This window comes from Tenrec ecaudatus, chromosome 8 (genome assembly GCF_050624435.1).
Source record: "Tenrec ecaudatus isolate mTenEca1 chromosome 8, mTenEca1.hap1, whole genome shotgun sequence".
Taxonomy (NCBI): Eukaryota; Metazoa; Chordata; class Mammalia; order Afrosoricida; family Tenrecidae; genus Tenrec; species Tenrec ecaudatus.
The window spans coordinates 83,155,957-83,173,775 of record NC_134537.1 but is presented as its reverse complement, the minus strand read 5'-3'; the positions used below and the strand labels follow the sequence as shown (position 1 = coordinate 83,173,775).

At 50.0% G+C, this 17,819-nt stretch overlaps 1 protein-coding gene across 2 annotated transcripts in view; it reads right to left on the bottom strand.

Moving 5' to 3' along the window:
* Window positions 1-7,384, bottom strand: part of SCARA5 (scavenger receptor class A member 5) — a 149,171-nt gene extending 141,787 nt beyond the window's left edge. For both annotated transcript variants that reach the window (XM_075556469.1, XM_075556470.1), the window contains exons 1-2: window positions 6,972-7,384; window positions 2,539-2,662 (exon numbers count right to left, since the gene is read on the bottom strand). In XM_075556469.1, the coding sequence (XP_075412584.1) occupies window positions 2,539-2,650 (112 nt within the window). In that variant the 5' untranslated portion in view covers window positions 2,651-2,662; window positions 6,972-7,384. The remainder of the gene's footprint in view (window positions 1-2,538; window positions 2,663-6,971) is intronic.
* Window positions 7,385-17,819: the final 10,435 nt, after the last annotated feature.

Genomic DNA, 17,819 nt, shown 5'->3' with positions numbered 1-17,819 from the left:
GACAACAGAGAAGGGGGTGAAGGGAGACTCCGGATAGGGCAAGATATGACAAAATAATCATCTATAAATTATCAAGGGCTCATGAGGGAGGGGGGGATGGGGAGGGAGGGGAAAATAAAGAGGACCTGATGCAAAGGGCTTAAGTGGAGAGCAAATGCTTTGAAAACGATTAGGGCAAAGAATACACAGATGTGCTTTATACAATTGATGTATATATATGTATGGATTGTGATAAGAGTTGTATGAGTCCCTAATAAAATGTTTTTTTAAAAAGAGTCTCACCATCATCACCACATCAATTTTAGATCATTTTCTTCATTCTTGCATCCATTGTCATTGACTCCCAAGCCTCCTGTCAACACACTAAGGATCTATTCTTCTGTCTACTGTCTCTATAGGTTTACCGACCCTGGGTTTCACAGAAAGAAAATCATGCCAAAGACAAGAAAGCCCAGCAGTGGCAACAAAATAAGACACAGATAAACTTCAACGCAACAGAGAGCAGAACATCATAAACACTTGAACAAGTTACAAATGGATCAAAGGGAAAAGAAGATTTTCATTTCATCTGTCCACCTGCTGTTTGAAGCCGCTTTATACTATAGATGGTTGGTTCGCACGCCAGTCCCTTACCCTGGAGTGTAAACCCCGTGCAGCCCAGAGCCACTGGAACCCCTGTAGCATCCCTGGCACGGTGCAGCCACTCGAGACCTGCAACTGACCGGGTCCCAGATGGGAAGAGGCGGCAGATTGGTTAGAAATCCAGTTCACTGGTCTCTAGATCTACCTGCCAAGACTGCCATCCCCCCTCTGCCAGAGTCCAGCTTCCCTCCTACACGCAGCCCCTTTTGGGAGGAGAGTCAATGTTGGGGCATGCAGAGAGTCATTTCGCTTTTTGAGTAAATTAAAGACGGAGGCAGAGTGGCGTAAAGCAAGCCCAGTGTTTGATTAAAACCAAACCTCATTGCCATCAAGTCAGTACTAACTCATAGGACAGGGTAGACTGCCCTGGGAGTTTCCAAGACTGTAACTCTTTTTTAAAAAATCATTTTATTGGGGGCTCGTACAACTCTTATCACAATCCATCCATCCACATCCATTGTGTCAAGCACATTTGTACATTTGTTGCCAGCATCATTCTCAAAACTTTTGCTTTCAGCTCCTCATTGTTTCCCCTCTCCGACTGTAACTCTTGACAGGAGTAGAAAGCCCCGTCTCTCCCTCAGACCCACTGGTGGTTTCAACCTGCCGACCTTGCAGAAAACAGCCCGACATGTAACCACTACACCACCCAGCTCCAACTCCAGTGCTGGATAGGAAGTAGAATCAAGTAAAACCTGGATCTCTCTGATGACCATAGGGCTATACAAGACCCTGCCCTAAGCCTCTTCCTGTGTTCCTCTTTCAAATGGGGCAATGCTCTCTCCTCCCATATTCATTGTCAAGAGGAGGTCATTAATCAGCAGGCATCTACTAAGCACCCCCTAAGTGTCAAACTGCGATGGGCACAGGAGAGTCAGGTTGAGTGCTGTGATAGTTAAATTGGGGGGACCAGCATGGCACCTATAAGAAGATATGGGTGGAGTTTAGCCTGTCAATCAGGTTACAGCTCGATGACCTCCTTTGGAGGTGGGACCAAGATAAATGGCTCTCTGAAGGTCGGCTTCTCTCTCTCGGCCTTCACCATCGTGCCAGCGAGCCACTCTGAGACCTGCCAGAGACCTGCCAGAGCCCTGCGACGCATCCATCACCATTGGATCCACAAGACTGCACCCACCAACCTGCGATCTTCCTGGCTCTGCCTCGGTGCATGTGGCTGCTTGAGTCTGAAGAGGAACTGATGGACTAGAATCTGACTGACAGACTTGAGTTGGGCTGGGCCAAGATGTTTTCGTGAAAGGTAACTACTTCTTGATAGAAGCTTTTTCTTACACATATATGCATGTCATGGGATTTGTTTCTCTGGTCAACCCAGCCTAACACGAGTGCCTTTGGGGAAGCGGCATCAGGGAAAGCTCCAGAGTTTTAGCAAATAACCAGTCCCCAAAGACCTGCGTTTTCTAGGTCACCGCAATGGGCAATCCCTCCCCTTGGTGTGGCTCCTTAGGCCCAAGGGGAAGAAGCTGAGCACATTAGAGGGATATGTTCCCTGCTCATGACGCTCATTTGAGAGGACTGGGATGGCTGGTTTGGATGGCCTTGTCTGACCAGAACCTCCGAGAAGATGGTAGAGAAGTAAGAGTATTGCCCGGGAGACTCAGTGCTGGAACCTGACTATTTCAACGACTCCCTGAGTGACCCTGGATGCTTTTCCCAACCTCAACCAGCTCCCCCGTAAGATGGGTGCCCATCTCGCTGATCCCCCAAGTTTCTTGGATGAATGAGAAAACATGGTAAAGACCCTTACAAAGCATGAGATTCAAAATATGCAGACTCTTAGGAGGCAGCACCGTCCAGTTTGGGTGGACAGACAGGGCTCTTTGCTGCCCTCAGGGAAGATCTTCCAGCCCAGCCAAAGGTCGGGCCCAAGGAACTCACCATCCTCACACAGGTTCAGCTTGGAGAGGCTTCTGCCGTCAAAGGGCTCCTCAAAGATGGAGCTGGTGTCTCGGTCACTCACCGTGTGCAAGTACACGGCTTTGTTCTCCATCCTGTCCTGCAGCTGCCAAGAGGAGCACAGGGGAGGAGGGTCAAGCAACAGGCAGGGGAGATCAAAAGAGAATGAACAGTAGGCAAAAACCCAGAGCAATGGTTGAAACAAAGCACCCACTCCCACGACCTGATCCTGAACCTGGGTCCTCATCTCGTCAACAGGACCGAGGGACCATCCTGGGGGTACTAAGGTGCCCATCCCCTACCGCCACCCATCCCCTACTGCCACCCATCTCCTACCACCACCATTCCTCAGCTTCCTCGGGGCCTGGGAAAGCCAGGGCACTTTGGGTCTTTCTGATCTTGAAATGCACCCCTTCCTTTCAGCAGCTCTTGGGTAAGACTAGAGCCCTGGACAGGCGAAGGCATGCTGGGTAGGGATGGTAGGAATAGCTTCTGCCGGCCCAAGCAGAGAGCGATTTCTGAGCCCGCAGAAGCTCTGGGCATGTGGAAGATGGGGTTTCGCCTTGTCAGAAAGGAGGGCAGCTAGACACTGAGGGGAGCTGAGGTGACTCCTCCAGGGGTGTCCACCAGCCAGCACGCTGAGACCAGAACTGTTTGGGCTGGCCTTGTCAGAGGGGCTTGGTTCACAGGACTCCTCTCCCTGGAACTGAGGCACAGGCAGTCTCTGGACGTGGCCCCTCCGGCTCTCCAAGTGGGGAGGGTCGTGGTGCCCAGGTGATGCCCTGAGGAGGGCAGCTCATTATGTTTTGTGATCTACCACAGGGTGCCATTAAAATCAGTTCCAGAAATAGCTCTGTGGCCTCAGAAAGGGCCAAGCTGGTCTAAGACCAAAAGAGCCAGCCGTCCACACACCAGTGTGAGCACTGCCTTCCGGACCCGAGCACCAGGGGGCCTCGGTGAGCATCCCAAAGGGCTGGGAAGGCCATCCTCTGATGGGAAGGCATTATGGGACTTCAGACTTCCTCCAGTCTGCTGGGTTTGGGTTTGGTTTTCCCCATGGAGACTTTGTGGAATTAGTGTCAAACAAAACCTCCTGGTAAACACCTTTTGGGGGAACGATTGTCCCCGGCCGGTGCTTGCATCTCCCAAGGGAACATACTCTCCAACTCCCGGGCCAGGCTGCCTGTGGAGCTCCCGTGGTGGAGCGATGTGCCTCCCTGTGCTGGGGTGGGTCTGGACATGGAGTCAAGGGGGTGAAGGGTAGGGTGGGGGTGGGGAGTGTTTCCATTTCAGCCTGAAAGGTGGCTGAGGATCAGCCCTGGGGGTTCTATTCTACCAGTCTCTATCAGACCAATAAGCCCAGTCTTTTTTTAATGAGGGAAAAAAATCCATTTTTCAAGCCAAGTTGTAAGCTATTTATTTACATGAAATGCGAAACACTTATTTTTTCCTTACAGCCACGCTCAATGATTTTGGGAATTCGTCCCTACTCCGTCTCCGTTCCAGCTGTGAATGTATCTGGGTCCACCTCTTAGGCCTTTTCGCTATTTGGATGATATTTACCAAAATAATGCATTCTTTTAAAGCAAGGAATTCTTTGGAGGAGAAAAGCGTTTAGGAGGAGGGGGCCACTGGCCTGGGGTTGGCCGGTTCAGAGCCAGGGGCTGGCACCTGGCAGGTGGCGGCATGAGGAATAATGCTCACTGATTGAATGGATCAATCAGCTCCTCTTCAGAGGCGGGGGAGCAAGGCATGGTCTGGTTCCCTATTGGGGGTTGGGGTGGGGAGGAAGAAGGGGGCTGGCCCCAGCACTCTGCGTCTCACAGCAAAATGCACATCTTCCTGGGCCCCCGGCCAGCCCTCTGACATCAGGGCTGAGGAGAGGCCAGAACTGACCTGTGCAATAACAATGCCCATGAGGGACGGGACTTAGGGGCTTGTTTCTTCCAGCCATGAGATGCCACATGCCATGCACATGTGCGCGCTCCCACGTGTGTGCAAGCGAACACACACACACGTGTGCACGCGCAGTCCTGGTGCCCCTCTGGTCTGTAGGCTTTGCCCGTAGCTGAAGGAGGGAGGAGGCTGAAGCAGGGAGTCCACAGCTCTGCCAGGATCTCTCCTCCCTGTCCTGGAAGTTCTGAGATACCTCCCCACCCAGCTTCTCTGTCCTGCCCTGGTGGTGTCCCAGCCACGTGTGGACGTTTATTAATCACCACTCACCCGTCCAAGCGCTCCACCCAGCCAGGACCTTGGTGGGGCCCTGAGAGCATCCCCCAATGCGTACAGCAGGGCCCGCCCTCGCTCCCCTCACTGTGTGTGGCACCCTCCCTCAGGCCTCTCTCCTCCTGAGCTAGAAGCAGGAGGCCAGCTTGCTGATGCCCTGACCACTCCCTCTGCCAAAGAACTGCTGCAGCTGCCAGGGGGGAGCATGCTCAGGGATGCATGTGGGGGGCGGGGGGTGAGGTGTGGTCTCATCTTGGCTTCCACCTTCCTTGTCTGTCCATCCTCCTGGATGGGGGCTGGAATGGAAGGCCTGTTATCGGGAGTGTGCCTGGGGGCGGGCCTCCTCCCCACTGGTCCCTGGGAGCCCTGGGGAGAGGGCTTGGGGCTTAGCAGCAGCTGTGCGGTAAGATGAGTTTAGAAAACGTGTGGCCAATTCTGCTGTTTGGTGCTTGGAAAGGAAACGTAAGAACTGCTCTGTCTGCCCCAGGTTTGATTTGGGGCTGTTTGGTTTTTTAACCCAGCCACACACACACACCCGCTTGGGGAGGTGGGGGCAGGACCCTTAGATCGCTGGTCTTAGAAGCCGCTGGGCAAGCTCTTGTACTCAGGCACAGTGACTGCTGAGTGTGGTGGCACTCGTGCTCCCCGCCCAGGCCCTCAGAGGCGACTTGGTCTACTTCCACTCGCAAGATCCACCAACCAAGACCTGGAGAGGCCTCAGGCACGGGAGGCCAGAAAAGGCCCAGACACCGGGCAAGGGCTTCCCACGCGGGACACTGGCTCAGCTGTGAGTGCTCAGCCCAGGAGCACGGGTCTGCCCCATCCAGGGACCACCCAAAGGCTCCAAAACCAGTGAAAAATAGCATCTCAGAGCCAGCCCACCTTCCCAGCAGGAGGTGGGAGAGACCCCCACTCCCCCATCACCTCCCCAACCCCCCCACCTCCAAAGGAGAGGCCCAGGAAACCTTAGCAGAGGAAAGGAAGCCAATGTGTCCTGTGGGCAAAACCAAGGGCCTGCACTGTGGTGTTTCCAGTCAAAGAGGTCTGGTGGGGGGGGCGGGTGTTCCTGTGAACAGGATAGGGGTCACTTTACTGATCCCTTAGGAATGTCTTCACTGTTCCCAGGTGACTTTACACAAGGTGCTGGGGGCCTAGGTGGGAGGGTAAGAGGCCGGCAGGCTTGTCGTGGGTTGAGCATCTCTGAGCTGAACAACCCAGTGAATCTCTGGGAGCCTCCTGCGTGAACCATGAGCAAACTGAGGGAAGTGGTTTGTGGCTGGCTCCACGAGTCGTTAGTTAGGAAAATTTGGCCCCATCAGCTGGGCTCCTTACCGCAGGCTCATCACTTACAGGGCATCATTGTCTGCCAACCTCTCAGGGGCACTGAGAGCCTCTGCTGAGATAATAATCCCCGCCGGAGAGCTTTGTGAATGACGTCACCAGGGATTGGTGATGGAACTAGGTGAGACCAAGAGTCAAGGTCCTGGTGTCTTCCAGTCCTGCCAAGCAGCTGCAATTGGGGCTCCGGGCCCTAGAGGTCCCCTTCATGCCTAGCCAGTAGCAGGCGCCAAGGCTGCGCAGGGTTCTCTCCAACCCAGACTGGACATCTGGACCCTGACTCTCAGAGCCCCTCTCCAGGCGCCAGGAGCCCCGCCAGGCCCCTCTGCTCCTAAACTGGTTCATCTGGGTGCTAGGGTCGCATGCTGTAGGGAACGCTGCTGCTCTTTGGCATGCCTCGTGTGAAGCTCGCCAAAACCGAGTGGGGGAATCACCTGAATAGGCTGTCGGCCCCTTGTACCCTCAAACTACACTTAGTTAACCTTCCGGTGCATAATCCAAAGCTTATGAGGTGCACATGTTCTAGCACCATCTCTGGCGCTTTCCACCCGTGGACACACGTGCGTGCGCGTGCACTCCCACACACACACACACACACACACACACTGCACAGGTAGCTGGTACTGATCCAACCTCACTCTGTCACCTGTGCCACCGCTGCCTGCATAAGCTCTTGACTGGTGGTGACAGCCAGGCAGAGAGCTCGCCCTGAAGTAGGTCCCCTCTAACATCCCAAATATAGGGTGTCACCATGCGACCCAGGCAGCAGGAGGGTCAGACAGCGGGGACTCTGACACGCTGAGATTCCCGCCCGCCTGCAACAGGCTGTCACCCAGTCTGCTCCGACTCACCTGCGCAGCGCACTGCTGAGTGAGGCGTGGGGCTGGTCTCCTTAGTTCGTGGCCTGGCCCATGGTGGACGGAGCGCTTGCTGCTGCTGGTGCCACACTGGGGCAAAGGCCACCCCTCAGAGCTGGTCTCCACAGCCAGCCAGATCCAGAAGGAGTCATAGAAAGTAGGTGGGGGGGGGCTCTCTGGAACTTGTCTCAGGGAGGGACCACACAGGGTCACTTCTCCAGGTCAGCTGGTAAGACTCAACCTTTCGGCCTAGGGGCAGCAGCTGGGGTTGGTGCAGCTGCGGGCCCTGAGCCCTGTGTTGGCTGCGTGGTGAGCTGCAGGCAGCAGAAGCGCTCAGGAGACGATCTGTAGAGGCACCGGCCGCTCTGCTAGGTACTGACTGAGATGGGAACTGCAGCTGCTCTGGCTTAGAGTCTTTATAAAAAGTTCTAGGAGGAACTGCCACGGCCAAAGCCCTTGCAGTGGCGCCTGGGACACATACCCCCTCTCGTGGTCAGGCTCTTGCATTACAGCTCAGCTCAGGAATGCTCCTCTGGCTCAGATCCTAGAAGCGAGCCCTGTTCTTGGGGCTCCACGGGCCTATTCTAAAGGCACTGACTGGTCTTGCCCCAAACTCTTTTTCTGGCAGAATGGCCTCGACCTATCTTGCGAGCCGTCCAAGGCAACCAGGCTTGTAAACTTATTCATAGGACAGAATTGGCATTGCTGAATTCATTCACCGAACTTGGCTTGAGAATTCCCCCAGGACACGGGCTGTCCACACAGGGCCTCTCCCAAAGAATGTCCTATGGGCTCAACATGAATTCTCCAAAGTCAAGCACAGCCCAACGCAGCAGCAAGACTGAGCAGCAGAATCAACAAGTCTCTTGTGCGGTGCCAGAGCTGGGGACGTGGGAGTGGGAGACCAGCCCACTGCCCTGGACAGGATTCCCCTCCTGAAAGAGAGGCGAAAATAAGAGCTTTCCAAACTGGTAAGGGGGCAGTGGGCTTCAGGTGGGAGCAGTGCTGATGGTGGTGGGTAAGGTGCATTGTGTGTGTGTGTGTGTGTGTGTGTGTGTGTGTGTGTGTGTGTGTAGGTGGGTGGCTCCCCAAGGTCAGAGCTCCGAAGGAGGGCTGTGTTCCTAAGTAGGCTCCCGGCTGTTGATTAAAGGCCTCAGTACTTGTCAGCTCCAATACTTCAAGGTCACGCCTTGGACACGGGAGTCATTTGCCAAGGTTCATCTCTCCCCGTGGTGCAACTGCCAACCCAAAACCAAGTCAGAAGAGGCTGAGGCACTTCAGTAAGGGGGCTCCAGACAGGCCCTAGGAAGCGGCACCAGCATGAAGCGCCATCTGACAGAGGCAGGACAGGAGGCAGTTATGTCACAAGAAAACCAGTGGCCGCCAAGTCTGTGACGACCCCGTGGTGACCCCAGCTGGGTGACAGAGGGGAACTGTGCTCCCTGGGGCTTTAAGTAGTTGCTTTCGCCATCGTGACCCTGTGGCCTTTCCTCCAACGTGCCTCTGCATGGGCTAGAGCCTCCCACCTTGAGCCAAGCACGCTGACTGTTTGGACCACCCAAGAGAAACCGACGATGGGTCTGATTCTGACTCAGAGCGACTCCATGAGACAGTGTGGAATGGCTGTGATTGTTACAGGAACTGAAAGCATGCTCCTCTTTCTTCCATAGAGCAGCTGATAGCTTGGAAGGTGAGCGGCCTAGCGCACGACTCCCTAGGCTGCCAGGGCTCCTTCTTACACCACGCGGAGACTCCTGGGTAATCACAACACAGGGCAGCAGAGGCTGACGGAGTCCATGCCATCTTGGCAGTCCCCTGTGCTTTCCTATACTAACTCATTCAGTCTTCACGAAAGGCCTCCTAGTGGTGCGACAATGAAGCATGCGGCTGCTGGTCTAGAGGGTGGCATTTGGGAACCCAATGGCGTCATGGGAGGGAGACCCCAAACCTTCTCCCAGAAAGCTTACAACCTAGAAATTCCTATGGGCAGTTGAACTGTAGTTCAAATCGACCCTATGGCACTTAGCTCTAACAACCTCTCCAACAACTCTGAGAGATACCCAAACTGTACGTGGTTCCTAAGGTGGGAACAAAGAGCCTTGTCTTTCCCCAGCTCACTGATCTTGAGTTAGCAGTTCAACCCTAACCCTACAAACAAGACTTCTAACGTGAATGAGAGTCCTATATAACCCCTGGACAAGTGAATGCATGATTCTGGGCTCCCACTTAATCCTAGCCCCAATCCAAGAACAGTTAGTTCTTTGGACATGGTCCTGCTCAATCCTCACCCTCATAAAGAGATCACTAAAGATAAGGGTGCTCCAGCAAAGTGTGGTGAAGAAAGCAGAGGGTGCCTGGCTATGGACTAGAATAGTGTCCGGGTCTTAAAGACTTGTCTTCAAACAAGCAGCCATCTAAATGAGGCATCAACTAAACTAACATGTGATCCCAAGGTGACAAATCCAAAGAACCAGCCTGTATGATCCAAAGATGGCAAATAGCAAAACCCAAACACCACAGAGGGAAAGGTATCAGAGCTCAAATCATGAACACTCAACTTTCAGAAGGCTATGGATGACAGTTGGAGCCCAATGTCCATCTGCAGGCTACCTACATGGATTCAGCCTTTGGTAAATACCCTCTGACCGCAGACAAGGGGTGAGCATAAGCATGCTCTCACACAGAGACTATTGCAAACTTGATTATGGGGGACGGAGCTATCCATTCTGGATTTGTTCTAGTTTTAAATATTTTGTGCTTTTCTTTCTCAACACAGACCAAACCCCACCCCACTCTGGTTTATTTGAATGTTGCTGATGGTCTTTATATAAATATATTTATTTACTGTTTTCAGCATCTCTTTTTTTGTGTCCCAGTTGGTGAAGCACAACTGAGGTAGATGTATAGAGCCATAATTGATGGGATGACTTATCAGTGATACAGGCAGAGGAAGGTTGAAGGGAAGTGAGAAGCAAATAAAGAATACAGAATGGAGAGGATACACTAGAACTTCTGAATGTCAATGCAACTCTTCAGATATGACTGAACTATGCAAGTGCATGATATGTGAATTATATCTAATTTTTTAAAATGAAGAGGGAAAAAATACCAACACATACCATTCACTGACAGCAGGGCTCCTTAGGCAATCTGACTGTGGCAGTTCCATAATCTGGGGTCAATTTGCGAAGGGGTGGAGTCTAGCCTGTCAATCAGGTCACAGCTTGATGACCTCATTCGTAGGCTCGAAGGAGATAAATAGCTCACTGGAGAGCAGACACCTGGAGCTGACAAGCCACATGGAGCTACACTGATGCAGCCAGAGCCCCGGAACCGGAGGAGCTACCTGGGGACCCATGCCAGCACTGCGATGCTTCCGCCACCACTGGATCCACAAGACTTTCCACCCACTGGCCCCAGATCGTCCTGCATTTGGCATCATTGTGAGGCTGTGTGAGTCTAAAGAGGAATTCAAACACACCAGACACCATGAGGGAAAGAGGAGGCTGTCTGCTCCAGCACCGACTTACTCTCAGAAACCCTAGGCAGCGTTGCTCTGAGTCAAACCAACTCGGTGGCAGTGGGTTTGGGTTTGGGAGGCGCAGTGGATTAGGCATCGGACTGCTAACAGCAAGGGAGGTGGTTCAAGAGCCCAGGAATGGGAATAGCCGTGCTATCAGGCAGGGGGCACTGTAAGGCCAAGCCCGGCACGTGTGTCAGGTTAACATGCAATCCCGTAATATCTGACCTCCCTTTTGACCCATTTTAAAGTGGTTTCACTTTCAATATTTTCTGATTTCTTTTCAATTGACATTTTGCTATGTTCAGTCATTATTGGTGGGTTTTGCTTGTTTGTTTGTTTCCTGTCTGTGCTTTGTATGATTTTCTGTACATGAAATCCGGGATAGGTAGAGCTATAGAGACAGCTATAGTAACTGGATGGGTAACTGACTAGGGACATGGCAAGGGAGAATGGCGGGGGGAGGGGCAGGCAACCACCAACGATGAGAACAAAGGAAAATTTCTGACATTAATTATGGAGATGATTGCACTAATCTTCTTACTCTGATGGAATGATTACATTGTATGATTCGTGAAGTGTATGCCAATAAAACTTTTTTTTTTTTTTAGTTTGATGGTTCAAACCAGCCTTTGCTTGGAAGAATGATGAGGCTGTCTGCTCCCATAAAGACTTACAATCCCAGAAATCCTCAATAACGGTCACTTGGGTACAAACTGACTTGGTGGAAGTCGGTCATGTTATCGTAAGGGAAGGGAAAGGTTGGGACAGAGAAGAGTGGGCAGGAGCCCCTGTGGTGCCATCTATGATTGACGATACAGATATAGAACAAGTGGACTGGAAAACTGCAGGACGGATATCCCTTTAAACCCAGTAGCTGCTGGTAAGTGAGTGTACTAACTGAGAGGTTGGCACTTTGAACCCACCCAGAGGGACTTTGGGAGAAAGGCCTGGTGATCTGCATTGGAAAACCCAGCCACAGAACCACCCGTTTGAGACCCCAGTCCTGAGTCTACCCCCACACTCACCGATTGCCAAGAGTCGCAATCAGCTCAAAGGAACCAGGTGTAGGGAATTGGTTTTTTTAGGAATTTTTCTAAGAGTTTTATTTTTTAAGGAGATAAATTATACAAGCTTTAACAAACACAAACTTATAGATGTGCATCTGCAGCACCTGGATGGAGAACAGAATATCCCAAGCACATCCAAACATACCTCTGAGCCCCTTCCCTGTCACCGGCTGCAGCTCGGTGTGAGAGAGATGAGGCTTTATACTCCAGCAGAGAGTTGCCGTGATGCAGATCCACAGGGGCAGTTCTACACTGTCCTATAGGGTCGCTATGAGTCAGCATCAACTCGATGGCATTGAGTTTGGTTTGGTTTTGAATGTCACATCAATGGGACCCACCATATGCGTCTTCCTTCCCTCAACGCGGTGTTTGTGAGCTGGCTCCGTGTTGATAGGGCAGTTCATTCTTATTGCTGAGAGAATCCTGCTGTGTGACTATACCGCCATCTGTTTGTCCTTCCTACTGCTGATGGCCTTGGGGTGTTCCCAGGCTTTTCGTGTCTTCCAGGGAACATATGGGTGTGTGTACCCGGAGTGGACCTACTGAGTCAGATGATGGCCTTACATCAGTTTTAGTAGAAAGGGCGCCCAATTTCTCCAAATGGTTGTATCCATCGACACTCCCTATTAGGGTTCCACTTGTTCTATATCTTCTCTAGTACTGAAAAAACAAAACAAAACACTCAAACACAGTGAAATCAATTCCAATTCATGGTGACCTTTTAGGAAAGAGTAGAACTTCCCCTTTGGGTTTCCAAGACTTCAGATCTTTGCACAGCGTAGCTGGTGGGCCCGAACCATTGATGTAGTTAACAAGTCAATGAATACTTCATTACACCACTAATACTCCACTACACCATTAATATTCCACTATACCTTTAACACTCCACAACACCACTAATACTCTACTACACCACTAATGCTCCACTACACTACTAATACTCCACTACATTTTAAGCCTAGTGTCTTAGTCTGTGTTCTATAGAGGAGCAAGACTAGTGAAGAGAGAGAATGGAGCTAGTGAATCACAAATCAGGGGGTCAAGCGGCTGCAGGCTGGATACCTCTATTGGCTCATGGGGTTGCACACCAAACTCAGTGCCATTGAGTTGATTCCAATCCATCGTGACCCTAAAGCCAGAGTAGAACTGTCCCATCGGGTTTGTAAGGCTGTGAACTTGACAGAACCAGATGGCCAAATCCTTGTCCTACAGAGCAGCCAGTGGGTTTGAACCTTTTGATTGGAAGCTGAGCACTTTAAGCCCTGAGTCACCAGGGCTCTTGAACTGAGGACAGGGGCCCCAGATCGGGGAGTAGCCGAGCCAGTTCCTCTGGGAGGGTCTGTGCCTCATCAGATCATCCCTTGTCATTTGTATACCCTCTGCTGTCGTGTCTGTATTTCCTCCCAAAGAATTATGCATGCTTTGTAGGTAGAACAGAAACACACTTGCCTCTTTAAAAGATGGTTCCAGGGTGGTGTTTACTCTGAAAGCACCAACAACTGAGTGCAGGAAGTAGGCATATAACCAGCAGTGACACAGAGGAAAGACCCTTGAAAAGATGGACTGACAATCCTGAGGCTGGCATGGGACCAGGCAGTGTTCCACGCCGTGAATTAGGACTGACTTGATGGCATCGAACAGCTCCCCCTTTGAAAGGCTGAACTACGGGTCAAGCCTCGTATTTATGGTATCAAGCCCTGGACTTTGATCGGACTCTCCTTATTGACGTGACCTTGAGCACATCATTAAATCTTGGTCTTCAGAGTGCTCATCGGACATAAGATAACAGCCCCACAGTTCAGGGCCCTTGTGAGATGGGATGAAATCAGTGACGGCGAGTGCACTCGTTCCACGAGATCTTCCGAGACAGTCCTTGAAGGGGGCTCTCTGTCAAAGCAATGGGTGTCCAGTCACCTCAGGACGCATCAGAGCCTTAAAATCGTGAGCGCAATGATTCGCCCAGATGGTGTTCAGCCTCCGCCAGTGTTCCTTAGTTGAACACAGAGAATAGCGGGCTTGTTCCACAGAAAACGGCTTAAGGAAATAGTGAGCTAAGGTGGTAAAAATAATTAATTACTTTGAAAAACAATTCTATGGCAGCACCTTAGTCCTCGTCAGTCAAAGAACGGGCAAATTAACTTTGGAAAATGCACAGAATGGGATGCTACCCATAACTTATCTTAAACTGGAAGGATTGAAGAAATAAATTAAGCTTCAAAATTGCAATATTGAAAGATTCTATGGCAAAATTATGAATGATACAGGAAGCATTAAAAGAAAATGGAAAGAATACAAAGTCACTGTATTAAAAATAGTCAACATTCCATCATTTCAGGAGGTAGCAGATGAGCAAGAACCAATAGTGCTGAAGTTCAAACTGCACTGAAAGCATTAGCTGAAAATAAGGCTCCAGGAATGGCTGGAACACCAATGGAAATATTTCAACAAGCTGAAGAAGCAAGCAGTGGACGCTCTTACTCATGAAGGCCGGAAATTGGGAAGACAGCTACTTGGCCTACTGTGTTAGTCGGGGTAGACTAGAGAAACAAATCCATGGACACACATATGTGCATAAGAAAGAGATTTATATACAAGAGCAATTAAACATTGAGACAACCTCCCAGCCCAGTCCAGATGAAGTCCCTAAGTCCCATATTAGCCCATATTTCCGATATCAATTTATAAAGTCCTCTTCAAACTCATGAAACACATGCAATGCTGCCGAATGCAGAAGATCACAGGCCAGTGGATAGGAAGTCTTTGGGTCCAATGTCATTGGAAATATCTCAGCGCTGGCAGGGGTCTCTCTGTGGCTTTTCCGACTTCAGAGGTCTGGTTGTGTCCATGTGGCTTGTCTTCTGCAATATCTTCCAGGGAGTAGCAGAGAGAGAGAAGTGTCTTCCGCCTCCAAGGAGGAAGTACCAGATTTCCCAGAATTCTCAGGAGAAGGCCATGCCCACACAGAAGTCTCATTGGCTATCTCCAGATTGACAGCCTAGACTCCACCCCTACACTCTTAATCCTTAAATTGACACCAGATTAGGTGACTATCACACCTACTGGCTAGAAGAGATCCATATCTGTACCCATTCATAAAAAAGTGTCCCAACAGAACCCTCACGCTACAGAATAATCTCACTGTTATGGTGACATGCCAGTAAAATGTTGCTGAAGGTCATTCACCAACAGTTGCAGCTGTACATTAACAGGGAGCTGCCAGAGGTTCAGACCAGATTCAGAAAAGGACATTGTGGTCATTACATAATTTCATGTCAACTTGATAAATAAGTGTAGGAGTGGAATCTAGCCTGTCAATCAGGTCACAGATGCTTCCTTGTGGGTGTGGCCTTCTATGAGGATTCTGGGAACTTCCTCTCTTTCTCCTGGAGGCGGGCCACAGTCTCTCTCTGCTTCACTTTCTTGCTGTTGAGACACTCAGAGCTGGAGGAGCCACATAGAGACCGGCACCAGTTCTGAGATGCTTCCACTGCCACTGGATCTGCAAGACTTTTCACCTACCAGCCTGTGCTCTTCATGTATTCAGCATCATTGCAAGTGGTTACATGAGTCTGAAGAGGAATTTATGGACTAGTAATGGACATATGAGCTAATATCAGACTTACTGACTTGGTCTGGACTGGGCTGGGATGTTTTTTCAATATACAATTGCTCTTGATATAAAGCTCTTTCTTATACATATATGAGTGTCAGTGAATTTGTTTCTCTAGTCTATCCAGTCTAACACAGACATGAAATAAGAGATATCATTGCTGATGTCAAATGGATCTTGGTTCAAAGCAGGGAATACCAGAAAGATGCTTGCTTTTGTTTTGTTGACTATATAAAGGCATTTGACTGTGTGGATCACAACAAACTATGGATAACCTTGAGAAGAATGGGAATTCCAGGACACTTAATTGTGCTCTAAAGGAACACGTACATGGATCAAGAGGCAGTTGTGCAAACAACAAGGAAACACTGCATGATTTAAAATCAGAAAAGGTGTGTTTCACGGTTGTATCCTCTCACCATATTTCTTCAATCTATATTCTGAGCAAATAGTCCAAGAAGCTGGCTTAAATGAAGAAGAACTCGACATCAGGATAAGAGGAAGGCTTATTAACAATCTTTGATTTATAAGTAGATGACACAACTTTGCTTGCTGAAAGTGAGGAAGAATTGAAGCACTTGCCGATAGAGATCAAGGATTGCAGCCTTCAGTATGGATTATGATTCGATGTAAGAATACCAAAATCCTCACAACTGGGTCAATAGGTAACATCATGATAGATGGAGAAAAGTTAGAAATTCTCAAGGATTTTTGTCTTGCTTGGATCCACAACCAACACTCATGGGAGCAGCAGTCAAGAGATCACAAGGCACGTTGCATTAGGCAACTCTGGTACACAAGATCCCTTTAGCGTATTGAAGAGCAAGGATGCGACTTTGCAGACTAAGATGCACCTGACCTAAGTGCCTCATATGTATGTGAAAGTTAGTGAATCGTAAGACAGAAGAAGAATTGACAAATTTGAATTGTGCGCTGGAGAAGAATATTGAGAATACCGTGAACTGGTAAAAGGACAAACTGATCTGTCTTGAAAAAAGTAAGGCCAAGGTGCACTTAGAGTCGAGGCTTTCTCTTACATACTTTGGACATGTTGTCAGGAGAGACCAGTCCTTGAAGAAGGACATCACGCTTGGATTGACACGGGGCCCGAACCACGAGCTCAGCACAGGAACAGTTGTGAGGATGGCGCAGTGTTCCACTCTGTTGTGCGTAGGGTGGCTGTGGGTGAGAACCGATTCGATGGCACCTAACAGTCACATGCATAGGTAAAGCGTAATGATGACTCACATCATGACATAGTTGGATTTCCAGGTCAGTGTGTGGAGTGAGGAGCCCTGGAGGCTTAGTGGTTACAAATGTGGCTACAAACCACTAGCTGCTCCACAGGAGGAAAACGGGCTTTCTGCTCCTTAAAGAGCTGTCGTCTCAGAAACTCACAGTGGGCAGTTGTACCCTGTCCCACAGATTCACCGAGAGCTGAAATTGAGCTGCTAGTGGTGAGAAAGATACTGGGTTAAGTAAGTCAACCACAGAAGAACAAACAAATGTAGCATGAAATCACTGTGAAATCACTACTTTTATTTTTTAAATAGAGAGAAAGGTTTTCATACCAAAGAAACAGACTGCGGTAGTTACCAGGAGTGTGAGGAGAGCGGGAAGGGGAAACAATGAACTAGAACACAGATTTCCAAACTTATTTAGCCTACCGCCCCTTCTTCGAAAAATGACAACAAAATACTCAACACCCCCTGGTAATTAAAAACTTTGGTGCAATGGTCCATAATCCAAATAAAGTGTAGGTATCTGGTTTGGCAGCCCCACCCCCACCCCCAGGTCATTCCAGCATCCTCAGTGGGTGGTGCTGCCCATTTGGGGAAACACTGCTCTGAAGAGCAGACAAGTGTTAACTTCCGGGCAGGGAAGTATCATCTCCTACAACTGGGAGAAGGGCAGAACGGGGCAGGGGTCAAGGGAAGCTATTGGGAGATTTGGCACGTTGTTCAAATTGTTGAATACACACATAATGATCTGAAATGTATACCTTCACCTAATTTACCATTAAAAGTGGTAATTCTAGACAAAATGAAAGGACCTGAGCACACTGCTGCCTGTCCTTCCTAATGGAGGACGGTGTCCGGCTTGTCCCTGCACCCCAGCCCGCTGTGCAGCGCTGTGAACATGGGGGAGTGGAGGGTCTAGCACAAGGCTTCCCAAATCAATTCCCTGCTTACGGCCCATGCCCACGTTGCCACTACCTCCTGGCCCAGCTGTCTTCTTGCATCTGTCCCTACACTCCTCCCTCTGCATTTAGGCCACACCCCTTTCTGCCCTCCCAGCCACTTCCACCTATTGAAAATTTACCTCCTCCCTCCCCCTCCCTACTTCCCCAGATGCTCCAAGGCAGCGGTTCTCAACCTGTGGGTCGCGACCCCTTGGGGGATGCTGAATGACCCTTTCACAGAGGTCACCTAAGATCATCAGAAAACACATATTCCTGATAGTCTTAGGAACCAAGACACCACTCCGTCTCCAGGTGAGTCCGCCCACATGCAGATACGCCCACCTGCAAGTACCCAGTGTGAAGACTGTTACACATGCTACACCATGCTGCAAGACAAAACTTCATTTCTTTGTCATTAGAAATAAGTATTTCACAATATATAATGATATATTGTTTTGTG